This window comes from Pinus tabuliformis, chromosome J (assembly GCF_031772625.1).
Source record: "Pinus tabuliformis cultivar Carrire ecotype Pingquan chromosome J, CPIR1, whole genome shotgun sequence".
Taxonomy (NCBI): Eukaryota; Viridiplantae; Streptophyta; class Pinopsida; order Pinales; family Pinaceae; genus Pinus; species Pinus tabuliformis.
The window spans coordinates 104,921,787-104,935,842 of NC_142295.1; the positions used below are offsets into that span (position 1 = coordinate 104,921,787).

At 34.8% G+C, this 14,056-nt stretch overlaps 1 protein-coding gene and 1 pseudogene across 1 annotated transcript in view; both read left to right on the plus strand.

The window, feature by feature from the left end:
• The first annotated feature begins 5,736 nt into the window (after nt 1-5,736).
• The window catches only part of LOC149225741 (chorismate synthase 2, chloroplastic-like), a 90,553-nt gene continuing 82,233 nt past the window's right edge, over nt 5,737-14,056 (plus strand). The window contains exon 1 of the mRNA XM_089377302.1: nt 5,737-5,958. Within this exon, the coding sequence (XP_089233428.1) occupies nt 5,808-5,958 (151 nt within the window). The 5' untranslated portion in view covers nt 5,737-5,807. The remainder of the gene's footprint in view (nt 5,959-14,056) is intronic.
• On the plus strand, nt 8,401-11,194 carry LOC149225742 (putative methyltransferase PMT26 pseudogene; annotated as a pseudogene).

Sequence of the window (14,056 nt, forward strand, 5' to 3'; positions counted from 1 at the left end):
TGTGATTCATTTAACTAGTTTCAATCCCACTTCTTCACCCCTGTGAGCATCACCCAATGCAATGAGTGCTAAGTGGACTATTCAAAAATCATGAGAAATTAGTCAGTTACAACTACCTCTCATAGAAATGGTCATAGATGAATGACTTACTTAACGCAGTTGAATCCCCAAAAAAAATGATATCTAATATAATGCATTGCGAAAACCCTTCAATACTTAAACACAAGAGTGAAGGGAACTTTACTTGAATGGTTCATGAGGCACAATACTTGCTAATGTTTTGCAAATGGAGTAGCAAGCTAAGTGGGCTTGATTGTGTGGAAAAAAACCACAGTTAAGAGCGCTTGAGCCATAGGCGATCTAGGATAGCTGACCTCTTGGGAAGTCCTGGTTACCGGGTGCAAGCCCCAAAAATGATGATTGATGTTATGTGATTCATTTCACTAGTTTCAATCCCACTTCTTCGCCCTACAATGAGTGCTAAATGGACTATTAAAAAATCATGAGAAATTAGTCAGTTACGACTACCTCGACGGTCCTTTTCTTTTGACATGTATTCAAACTAAACACATATATAACAACAAGTTGTCTTTAGTATAGATGAATGACTAATGAGTTGTCTTTAGTATAGATGAATGACTAACGAGTTGTTTTTAGTATAGATGTAATATAGATGAATGACTTACTTAAGCAATTGAATCCCAAAAAAAATTGATATCTAATATCAATGTATATAAATTAACAAAATTACATTTTAATTGGTAAAGCATATAAAATAATGAAATAGTCTATAACATGACTTTTTGAAAGCCTTTCCGGCGGGTTTTTCCGGTCGAAATCCGACAGGAATTTATTGGAATCGCAAGTTTGATAGCTAGTTTCTGCACAATGAAAGCGTCCCAGGGGTTTTCGAGGGTGCTGAATCCAAATATGCAGTTAAAAAACCATTTTAACTGCAACAAATCAAGATTTAACCTCAATTTCTTCCGCCGGATTCCGTCACCGGAATCTCCAAAAAGTCGCATTATAGACAACTCCTAAAATAATACATTGCAATAAATTATTATAATATTAATAAAAAACAATTTACCTATCATTGTAATTAAATGTCGTAAAACTTGTACAACCCAAGCATTTAAACCAAACTCCAACACGACATCACACAACCATGCAAGGAGACACACGACGGTCCTTTCCTTTTGACATGTATTCAAACTAAACACATATATAACGAGTTGCCTTTAGTGCGACTTTTTGGAAGTTTTTTCTGGTCCAATTTCTCTAAAATCCGGCAAGAATTGATTGAAATCACAAGTTTGATGGGTAACCCCTGCACATTCGAAGTGTCCTAGGGGTTTTTCAGGGTGTTGAATCCATCTATATGTCAAAAAACTAGTTTAAATAACACAAATCAAGATTCCACCTCAATTGTTTCAGCCGGATTCTGACACCAGAAATCTAAAAAGTCGCACTAAAAACAACTCCCATATATAAACATTATATTGTTTTCATTAATTATATATAATAAATTTAAAATATTTTTTTGAAAAATATTTAAATAATACATAATAATATTTTGTTCTCATTACCTAAGTATATGCATTATAAGATGGATCAAATTTCATTTCTATATCCGTTTTTGAAATCAAATCTCTTGAATTGTGTTTCGAGATGCTCTCCAATTCAAAATGGAAAAGATAATGTAATATCTTATCCCATTATGTAAACATTTTGATTGAGTAAAATTACATTAAAAAAATTAAAATTAAAAAACATAAAATAAAATAAACAATAAGATTAATAAATAAAATAAAATTGAAGTAAAATGATCAATTCACTGTATTCGAGTTTACAACTCTCTACTAATAAGTATTTTATTGGGGCTTTCAAGCGTAATATGAAAAAAATGTTGTAATGTCTTCTTATATTATGTAAACATTTAACTTGATCAAATTACATAATAAAATAAAATAAATAATTATAATTATTAATTAAAACATTCTCATTTAACAAAATTATATAAAAAAAAATGAAATAAAGTAAAAGATAAAATTAAAAATTAAATTATTCTGGATTTAATTTTATTCCCGATTTATTAAACATTCAGAAAAATCAAATCGTATATCACTAAATTTAATCTTTCCACACTTAATAAATCAAGAATTAAAAATAATTTAGACAATAAAATTTATATATAAATATTTTCTTACTACTTGAGCATCGCTTGGTTTCACTAAATTAGATTTTCTCACTGAACGTTGATATCAAACTACTAAGTTGATAGTCAATATACATTCTTAGAGAGAATCATTGCGTGATGTTAGGTATTTTCATTCGAAAAATTGTATTAGCTTTGTCAAGAATCATAGCGTAATTTTTGGGATGTATATATATTTTTTAATGTTAAAATACATCATGCCTAGCAGCGCAATATTAGGGATATTAAAAAATTATGTTAAACTACATCATCAAGAGAGCGAAGTTTGCATTATTGTATTGTTGTGTTTATTTTTAATCGTAATAAAATGAATCAGTAGAATATGTTTTTCTTCGTAGTGTAAACATTTAAAATGTGTTGTAAATTTGTAATTAAATTTACATATTATTTGGTTCAAAATTATTTGAATTTTTATATAATTTTATTTATTTTGTTTAATGATTTTGTGTGTGTTGAATTTTAAATAAGTTTTATAGCTGTAAATTCAATTTGAGATTACCAACCTAATAGATTTTAATAAATAAGTTTTATTTTATTTAATGATTTTTTTTATTGTTATTTCAATTTAGTTGTAATGGTTGTAAATTTAAATTGAAATTACTAATATAAATTTGTAATAAATTTTAATATGAATATTTCTCTTAAATTTAGAGGAATTAATAATTAATTAAGGTTATTTAGATAAGGTATAGGTTCAAATTTAATTATTATTATAAAACTTAAACTAGTGCTAATAAATATGGAACTTATGACTTAGCAAGAGACGAGACAACTCTTAGGGGCATTTATTCTTCTAGCTTTGTCACAACTAGACATGTCAATATGAGTATCAATCTTAGAAACCTTTTCATCTCAAGATACCTAAAAACTCTAGTCTTTTATTCCAACATAATGTCCACATTCCCCAACTCCCATTGGAAAATGACTCCATTTTTTAAAATAAGATAAATCTAATATATATAGAGATTTACAACACCAAATTATTGTGAAAATAAATTTGAATGAATAAAAAAAATGTCTTCTATCAATAATTTTAAAATACAATATCTTAAAATAGATCACACCACAATTAAAAAAACATTGAAATACTTCCTAATATTTTGACACAAGGAACCTAACAAGTGGATCACTATAACTTTGAATTTTTTTAATATTCTATCACAATCACCCATAATCAAGATATAATCCTTAACATATTCCCATTTCCCAGTTTAAAATCTTAACATATTCCTATAACATAAGGTTTTCCCAATTTAAGATATTTCAAAATATGATCAGTAAAAATCTAATTTTGTTTCTTTCTTATATCTTCCCAAGTACAACAATTTTTTTTGTTTGTAAGTTTGGGTGGGATAACATCATCATCATGTCCAATATTACACCCTGATTGGGGCGGGGAATTGAACTAGTGACTTTACATCAAGGAGTGCCTTAACAAAGCACCCGAACATAATCTATCCAAAACCTCATAAACAAGTACAACATAATAATTATATACACTCTTTTCTCTTTATTTTTTAAAGTTTCTATATATATATATATATATATAGATAGATATATATATATATATATGATAACCTTTTCATCTCCAAGATACCTAAGAACTCTAATCTTTTATTCTAACATGATGTCCACATTCTCCAACTCCCATGGGAAAACTCTAGCTTTTTTTTCCAACTTGATGTCCACATTCTCCAACTCCCATTGGAAAATGACTCAATTTTTTCAAAATAAGATAAATCTAATGTATACATAGATTTACAACTCAAAGTTATTGTGAAAACAAATTTGAATGAATAAAAAAAATGTCTTCTATCAATAATTTTAAAATATAATATTTTAAAATAAGTCACACCACCATTAATAATATATGGAAATACTTCATAATATTTTAACACAAGGAACTTAACACAAGGAACCTAACAAGTGGATCACTAAACCTTTGATTTTTTTTAATATTCCATCACAATCACCCATATAATCCTTAACATATTTCCATAATACAAGGCTTTCCCAATTTAAGATCTTAACATATTCCCATAATAACATATTCCCATAATAGAAGGTTTTCCAATTTAAGATATTTCAAAATATGAGTAGTAAAAATATAATTTTGTCTTTTTTCTGGTATCTTCCAAGGCATATCATAATAGCATAACATAATAATTATATACACTTTTTTTTTTTGTTTTTTGTTTTTTTTTGTTTTTGTTTTTATTTTATATATATAATAAAATCTTAAATCAAAATAAATAATTTGTTTCTTTAGGTCCGATAGACCATTGTTTGGTCTTAGTGGACGTTAACCACCACCATCATCATCATCATATAAATTGTATGATTATAGTGAATTATAATTTATTTTATTTTATCTTTTAAGTTCTATTATAGTGAGGCTACAACATGGTCATGTTCAAGAATAAAATGAACTAATAACTTAATATTTAGGAGTGCCTTAACAACACACCCACTTATCGTTTATCCAAGACCCGATATATAGAGAACTGAGTATTTAGATTTGATTAGATAAACGTTTTTCTAATTGGAGAATTAAATTTTTTTTTTTGAAATTTAATATAAAATTATTGAAATTATAAATTTGAATTATAGATTTTTGAAAACTAAATTTATTTATATATTAAAATCACATTTTTAAAGTAGAAAAAAAATTATATTGATGAAAATTCCAAAAATAAAAAACCTAAAACATAAATCATTAAACTACCAGATATATATATATATTATTGCCCCACGAATTTAGTATGGTAGATATGTTGTAATGTAGTGTTTAACATTTTGACTAAGTCAAATTACATAACATAAAATAAAATATAAATATAAATATGATGTAATATAAACATTTTAAGTTAGTCAAAATAAATAACATAATAAAAAGAATCCCATAAAAAATACCCATTGTATTGAGAACTCATGACATTCATGTGAATTATAATCTATTTAAAAAGAAAAATGAAACTAGCTTAGATCCATCTTAACTCTTGGATCTACCAAACACCTAAAAAGATCAAATCTTTTCTTTAAAAACAAACTTTTTTAAAATGAAAAAAAAATTGATTTTTCTCGACACTTAATAAATTTAATATATTATAAATAATCTAAAACTTCACCTTCATTTTTTTTTTTTTAATTCCCTAAACTAGCTACGCATACAAATAACTTGTATAAACATAATTTACACACTCGCACATAATATGTAACCAAACATTATGAAAAAATTCACCACATTCAACCCAAACCGTACCCCATAACAATAAACCGAATACACTTCATCCATAAGCGATACCAGAGCTTGCCTGGCCCATTCCTTTTGAACGCCATCAAACACGATGCACGAAACTTTCGCATTAAAGCGCACCCATCACACCTAACTTGGATCGATACCAATCCGGATCAATTTGACCAAAGAGTAGACACACCAAACCTTGATAAGTCGTCCCCACCCACCCACCATCCCAACGTGTGAAACAATCCCACCTAATACCCCAGAGGATGAATATACAATGTGTACGCCGGACCATTATTTTTCCTCAACACATTCCGGAGGAAAGGTTCCAAGTCAGAAGCCAAAATGAGCTCTGCAATACTCTCAAAGGCATTCTTGCAGGTTTCTCTCAAAGATGGAACCCTGGAGGGACGTGGGATGTGCGCCCCCAAGGCAGATCTTGCCAGGCTGAGAACGGTTCGGATCCTTCCCCAGCAAACACGCTTGAGAAAAGTTGGTACGCTTTTTCTCCTTCTGCCATGCTTCTATGACTTAGTACGAGGTCATAGGTTCGACCTCTTTGATTCCAGACCTTTTATGGCTTTAATTCACAAGGAATTCTCATTAGAGTTTTATTTTGTGTCTTTTTGCAATTGATTACGACACCTAGAATGAGGTACCAGGTTCAAATTCTGGCTGATTCCGTGACCATCTATGATTTATATTTTTAGCATGAACTCTTATTAGTCGGTAATATCTTCTCTGCAATTGTTTTTGACACTTGAACGCCTTAAACATGATAAGTCCTCCAGAACAAAAATATTAGTTTGATTTTATTTACTTTATCTGTTTGAATGCTTCCCGTCAACACTAGCGATCCGCACCCTCCAACACGGGATATTACAATGAAGCAATGTTTCACATGTTACTAAAGCACATATTAGTTTGATTTTATTGATTTCTTATGTTTAAATGATTCCCTTCAACACTCGCAATCGGCACCCTTAATTTTGGGATATTACAATGAAGCATATATGTTTCGAATGTTACTAAGCACCCTTCGCTAAGAGCCCTTTGTTAAGCAGTAATCACTGGGGTAAATCACCCTTGGTTAAGTACCCCTTGTTAAGCAGTAACCACGGGGTGTAACAATATCTGAGGACTTAAACCTGTCCCTGACCACATTAAATGGCTGTTTGGCTGGCTGGTGTAATGTTCCCTATTGATTAATCACCCAAGGGAGGATGGAGTAGCCTATCCAACCCCGTAGGCTATAGTCAATGATAAGGGGGAACCCATTATCCAATGTTTTGGGGCAGCATTGGGTAAATTTGGGGTAATTGGGGCAAAACTTGGGAAGGAAGCCAGAATTGGGGTTAAACTTGTAACCTCTCATATTAAAATAAGGACAAAATACCCCATAAGGAATCTATAAATAAGAGAGTGGAGAAATCATTTCCCATCATTGTGGATTGGATGTTTCTGTTTTGTGAGCTGAGGCTCTGAGGGTTTTAAGACCCCTTCTTCTCTTGATTAGTTTTGGTGGAGATGATCCCACCATAGCTAACCCTCTATCTTTCACTTAGTTTTGGCAAGAGAGGAGTTCTTTGTGGGTTAATTGGCTTAAGGAGACAAATATGTGATGTCTTCATACTTCCCGAGGCATTCTGTGTCAAGCAGTGAGGCATTTTTAGGCTTCCGTCCAAAAGTAGCGAGGCAGCTTGAAGGTCAACAAGATCGATTTAGGTCGCTATTCAAGGTAGCAAGGCTTTCTAAGGCCTCTGCTCTAGTCAGCGAAGCAGAAGGGTTTCTTGAGGCCTCTTTTTTAGCCAGCGAGGTAGATTGAAGGGCAACTAGATCGTTTTAGATCATTGCTCAAGGCAACGAGGCGCCCTGAGGCTCTTGTCCTAGACAACGAGGAAGTTTGAAATTCTTTACCGCGAGCCAGTTGTAGCCACAAGGAAATTGGAGGAAACACGACCTAATACCTTGAGTCCCGATTAGGCCACAAAGTACCCTGGGCCAACAGAAGACAAATCAAGGCGTAGAGTGAGCAGTAAAGGTTCTTAGTTAAATATTAGAGCCACGATTTGGAGTAGTTGAAAGAATAATTGAAATAATAGAGGTTTTGGTTAAGAAATCTTAGATTGCAAACAAATTTTTTTAAGTTAACTATTGGGATGCATTGGTGGTTAGGATTTTGACTATTGTTGCGATCTTATTACCAATGTTTGGAAAGGATTGCCACTGCACAACCAGGGTTACTGGTGTGATAGCCCTAGAGGCAAGATGTTAGATTGGAATTAATATGATCTGTTGAAGTTTTGTGTAAACCTACTAGTTGACTATGTGATTGTGATTCTCTTTATCTGTCTGAAATGAAAAGAAAGACTATGAGAAATTAGTCAATTTCTTTTGTGATGTTGTAACCCTAAGGGCAAAATTTCCTAAGAACATTATAGTGGTATCAGAGATGTGCTTCTTGCTAGCCTGTGAGCATATGGTTTGGTATCACTGATCTTTAGGGAAGGCTTCAATGGAGGACTTGAAGAAGTAGCCTCAAGAAGAAACCATGCAAATTATGACCGCTCAGTGGTAGCAACAACAACAACTGATGACTCAACTTTTTGCCCATTTTGTGAATAATGTGGGTAGCATTAGAATTAATGGATCTAGTGGAGAAGGAAGTGATTACTATGCAACCTAATACCCATGGACAAATTAGCACTGAGATAGCTAGTCAGAAGACTTTGAGACCTTGGCTTCCCTAGTTCCTAAACGGGCGGAAAACAAGAAATCGTGGGCTACTAGAATAGAACAAAGATATTTCGGATTATTGGAGGGAGTATCAAATGCTAGGAGAGGTTACTCGGGCAACCCTGAGCTTTCAGGAATTCTGTGACATTAAGTACGAAGGTAGGCCAAAGATTATGTTAAAGGCACACAACAAAAAGTAGTCATGAGGAATTGGAACGATTTTTGGACTAACCCTATTTGTGACCCTCATCGGCGGCCATATATGGAACAATTATCAAAGGATCCTGCAAAGGGAACAAACTTTTCAAATATCTGGGTAAGTAAGAATAATCATGACTCTACGAGCAACGAGGTTCAAAACAAGTTTGGGAATGATGAAAAGTTTGAACGATGCTTATCAAATGGACAAAATTTAACTAGTGACGCTAAGTTCCAATGTTTAGTTGATGCAATTGATTCTCATTTAAATGATAATAATGAGCTTGAATCAGGGTGTTTTGATTATAAGGAAGAAAAGATGAAGATAATGTGACAGGGAATGACAATGAAGAAACTATCGAGAAAAGAGATAATGAAACTTGCAGTTAGGAAAAGAAAGACATTGAAGAGGAAAGGAGAGGCTAAAAACAATAGCCAACCTTAGAAGAGTGGAGGCAATGACTCATCTAGAAATGAAAACAATGATGGCAAATAAAAACCTAAAGGTGAGCGAGAGGAGGATGGAAAGCAAGAAACTGTGACAAAAGAGAACACAAGAGATTCTAAATCACCAAAAGTATTGCCTAATGTTGGGCAGGCTGAGCTTCTTAAGGAAAATACCATCGAACTCAGGAACCAAGAAACACAAGTTGCAGAGTCTAAAGATGAGAAAGGAAGATGGGAAGTTGAGAACTTGAAAGACGAGAAACACGAATCATCGCAGTCATAGAGTCAGATTGCAAAGGACAAGTCCCTTAAAGGCTAGGAATTTAGTAGGTAGGTAGCAGGTGACAACAAGGATTCGAGAGAACCAAAGGAGAAAAACAAAGACTAGTCCAATCAAGTTATTGGCTACTCCTATAATTGGCAAATTTGCAATTCAACAAGTAGTCCAGATTACATTCCTTATCTTGATAATTTGAAGGCTACCCAAAAACTCCCAAGCACTGAACATTGTGAGCATTGAGAGAGACATTGCCCTAAAAATCCTCCAACATGTCTTATTCCTCTTCTAGAAGGCTATTAATCACCCATACATTGGTTAGAGAGTAGAGATAAGATGTGGTACAATAATGTCCTGTACACCAAGCCTGCAAAGTATAAAAAACATCAAAATTGGGTGAGGATATTTGGAGAATATATTACTTTCCTTGGAGGTGGGATTCAATTAAAAAATGGAGCTCTTCACTACATAGACTTTGTTGAGGAGACTATCTCAAATGTTGCATGGGGAAGGTGGAGCCGTGTGGTATTGGATGTCAGTTGTGGAGTTGTTAGTTTTGGAGGCTTCCTATTTGAAAGACAGGTCGTGACCATGCCCCTTGCACCTAAAGATGAGCATGAAGCACAAGTGTAGCCTGCTCTTGGATGTGGTATTCTTGCAATATCAACTGTGATGGGCACTCAAAGACTTCCTTTTCCCAGTACTACTTTTGATATTGTGCATTATGCTCGATGCACGGTTCCATGACATGCTGATGGTGGCCAACTTCGTATAGAGCTAAATTGCTTATTGAGACTAGGGGGTTATTTTGTGTGGTTAGCTACTCTTATGTACCAAAACAAGGAGGAAGATCTTCAGATTTGGAAAGAGATGTCTTCTTTGATGGCATCTATTTGTTGGAATCTCCTTACAAAGCTGTGTCACCGCATTTGGTGAATTTTTCGCTTGAAATTCGAAATTCACCGAATTTGAAAGCATTCAAATGAATTCAATTCTCATTGGACGAATTTCAAATCAAACCCACGTTGGATTGGAAACCAAAAGGAAAATAAATTTGGCAATAACTGCACAAATTCATTGAAATTGAACCCATACAAAGTAAAAAATAAAATGCAGAAAACCCTAGCCGCCCATTTCACATGATTTTTGTTTCCCCAAGTCTAGAGCAAGATTTCAATCCAGCTTTCTCTATGGCACACGTAGATTCTAGAGGTTGATGTTGGTTTTCTAATTGCCGAGTCATAGACGCCAACGCCCAGTGTCTCCTTCATTGCTTAGTGCATATTCATCTCCAAGCATGGATTGGGGATTAGATCACCTGAACTGAGGGATAAGGGTGGTGGATCGTAATTTGCAACAACACACAAATATTTAATGAGTTGAGTCTCTTTAGTCATTATAGTTTTCAATGTGATAGATGGAAATCTACATAAAATTTAGATGAAAAATATATGTTTAAATTTTGGAAATTTTTCATTATTTTATGTGTTTATTATATATATATATATATATATATATCAAATTTTGTAGTATCTCGAATTTAATGTCGAATTTCATCATTAAAATTTTCGCTCCCAAATTTTTGTCAAATTTCAAGGTCGTCGAACTCGAATTCGAATTTGAACCTGGTGACTTAGTTGCAAAGAAAGGTGATGAAGTCAACGAAATGGGTGTTGCAATCTATCAAAAGCCAACCTCTAACAATTGCGACGAGTCTAGAAGGAAAAACAAACCTCTATTATGCGAAGAGGAAGGTGATCCTAATGTAGCTTGGTATGTTCAAATATAGAATGCCACACGAGGAGGAGGAACGTGGAAGTGAGTGGCCAAAAGAGTGGCCTTTAAAGCTTCAAAAGGTTCCTTACTGGTTAAAGAAGGATGTGCATGATCATTTCATCTTTTAGCTACAGAGCGTTGGAAAAGGATTGTTAGCAAGTCATACCTTGTTGGGATGGGAATTGATTGGTCTGTTGTCAAGTGGAAGCCCAACCCATCTCTCAGGCAAGGTCTCATTAATCTGGATATTTCTTCAAAAAGGGAGAACTTACCTGTCTATAGTGCTGGCCAGAGATGAAGGCTAAAAGAAATTGATAAGAAAATTTACCAGATACAAAATAGGATTGAGCACGAGAGTATGTTTTTACAGGAAGAGAAACAATTGCTGCATGATGTGAATGAGACATTTGGCGACATTGATAAAATTTGATGTGAATGAGACATTTGGCGACATTGATAAAATTTGAGAGCATAGTAAATCTCTGGATCAAGGGTTGGATTCATGAAAAAACAGATCTTTCAAACAGAAAGGGGTGTGCAGGCCATTAAGAAAGAATTTGGTACCTTGAACCTTGGTTTAAGACAATTGCAGGATCAATGGAATGATCATCTGAATCTGGAGACAACAGGGATCCCTCAAGAAGGTTCTTTTGACAGGCAACAACAAATGCTTCATGGTTGGGCTGAAAGAAAGGGGCCACAGTTTGAAGGAAAGATTCATCTAAGCAGTGAAGTTGATGCTGACAAAGATAAAATGTCTTTGAATATCAAGGATTCTTTATATTGTCTTAGGGGTAGAGATGAACTATGCTTATACAAAAATCCAGAGGAAATGTACTACATGAAACCTAAAGAAGGATGTATTGATAAGCATAGAAAAAAAGATGGTTATGGAAGTTTTAACATTAGCATCATCCCAAACTTCAATGCTGGTCACGTGATCATTCCAAAGCATTCATGGGATTTTTTTGCAATGGCAAATATTTCTGATGATGGCAACGTTGGAGAAAAGTCAGAGATTGTTGCATCATTTGTTTTGAATGGGGGAAGGTGGTTTGGAAGTGACCAAAAGGAAAGATACAAGACAAGTGAGCTGTTTTCATTCTTGAAAGCAAGGGGGCAAATTTTGCAGCATTGAACTTGCAATTGCTTGAGGACAAGCAATGATGGGAAGGGGGGACTTTAATGTTCCCTATTGATTAATCGCCCAAGGGAGGACGAAGTAGCCTATCTAACCCCATAGGCTATAGTCAATGATAAAGGGGGAAACCCATTATCCAATGTTTTGGGGTAACAATGGGTATGTTTGGGGTCACTGGGGCAAAACTTGGGAAGGAAGCCAGAATTGGGGCTAAACTTGTAACCCCTCTCATTAAAATAAGGACAAGAGACCCCATAAGGAATCTATAAATAAGAAAGTGGAGAAATCATTTTCTCATCATTCTGGATTGGATATTTTTATTTTGTGACCTGAGGCTCTGAGGGTTTTAAGACCCCTTCTTCTCTTGATTAGGTTTGGTGGAGATTATCCCACGCTAGCTAATCCTCTGTATTTCTCTAAATATCTATCTTTCATCTAGTTTTGACAAGTGAGGAGTTCTTTGTGGGTTGATTGGCTTAAGGAGACAAGTCTGTGACGTCTTCATACATCCTGGGGCATACTTTGTCAGGTAGCGAGGTATTTCTAGGCTTCTGTCCAAAAGCAGCGAGGCAGCTTGAAGGTCAGCAAGAACGATTTAGGTCTCTGTTCAAGGTAGTGAGGCTTCTCGAGGCCTCTGCCGCAGTCGGTGAGGCGGATTGAAGGTTAGCAAGACCAACTTAGGCCTCCATTGAAGGCAGAAGGGTTTCCTGAGGCCTTTGTTCCAGTCAGTGAGGTAGATTGAAGTGTAGCCAGATTGTTTTCAAATTTAGACCTCTGTTCAAGGCAGCGAGGCTCCATGAGGCTCTTGTCCCAGACAACGAGGGAGTTTGAAATTCTTTACCGTGGGTCAGTTGTAGGCGCAAGGAAATTGGAGGAAACATGGCCTAATTCCTTGAGTCCTGATTAGGCCACAAAGTACGCTGAGGCAACAAAAGACAAATCAGGGTGTAGGGTGAGCAGCAAGTGTTCTTAGTTGAATATCAACACCAAGATTTGGAGCAGTTGGAATCGCACAGGAAGGCATCAACACATAAGCAAGCCTGGTAGAGTAGCTGAAATAATAGAGGTTCTGGTTAAGCAGTCTTAGATTACAAACAATCTTGTAAGTTAACTATTGGGACAGATTGGTGATTAGCATTTTGACTGTTGTTGCAATCTTGTTACCAGTGTTTGAAAAGGATTGCCACTGCACAACCAGGTTTACAGCTGTAATAGCCCTAGAGGCAAGATGTTATATTGGAACTAATATGACCTGTTGAAGTTTTGTGTAAACCTACTGCTTGATGATGTGATTGTGATTCTCTTTATCTCTTTGAAATTAAAAGAATGACTGAGAAATTAGTCAATTTATTTTGTGATTTTGTAACCCTAAGGGCAAAATTTGCTAAGAACATTACAGCCGGCCCATGAGGGGCTAACACATGTCAAGGGATTTGAGCCTTCGTTGGGCAATAACAATGCCCCTGCTTTACCAACCAACCACGCCTAGGTTGGGTTGACAACACTAGTTTGATTTTTCCAAAGCCAACAATAAGCTGAAATTCAATTTATCTATGCACAACAAAGTTACCTTGGATAAATTTGCAGTAGACATGTTAGATTGATACAAAATTTAATGTTATCACTGCCAGTTTCATGGGGATGGGATTGTATTGCTTCATAAGCTTCTTGTTTGACTCCGACATTAGATTGCCGGTTCCTCCAAACTGGTCCACTTATAGCTTCATCCCCTTTATTAAGAGAAGCAGACTTTCCTCCAAGAGGGAAAGTTAGTTGCAGTTCATAATTCCTTAACCTTTAGCATCAGAAGATATGTATCTGAAGGGACTAACGACATGATGGGATGTAGATCCAAAGGTCTCATAGATAGATGAGGAGGAAGGCAGAGAGATGTAATGGGGATTGTTTTGGGTGACATTAACATCTTTGAGGAGCTGGAGGAGTCACAGTGATGTCGGTGTGTATGATGATGCTGAAGAACTGTTGTAATTCATGGTACCAAAAGATCACGTGCATGCT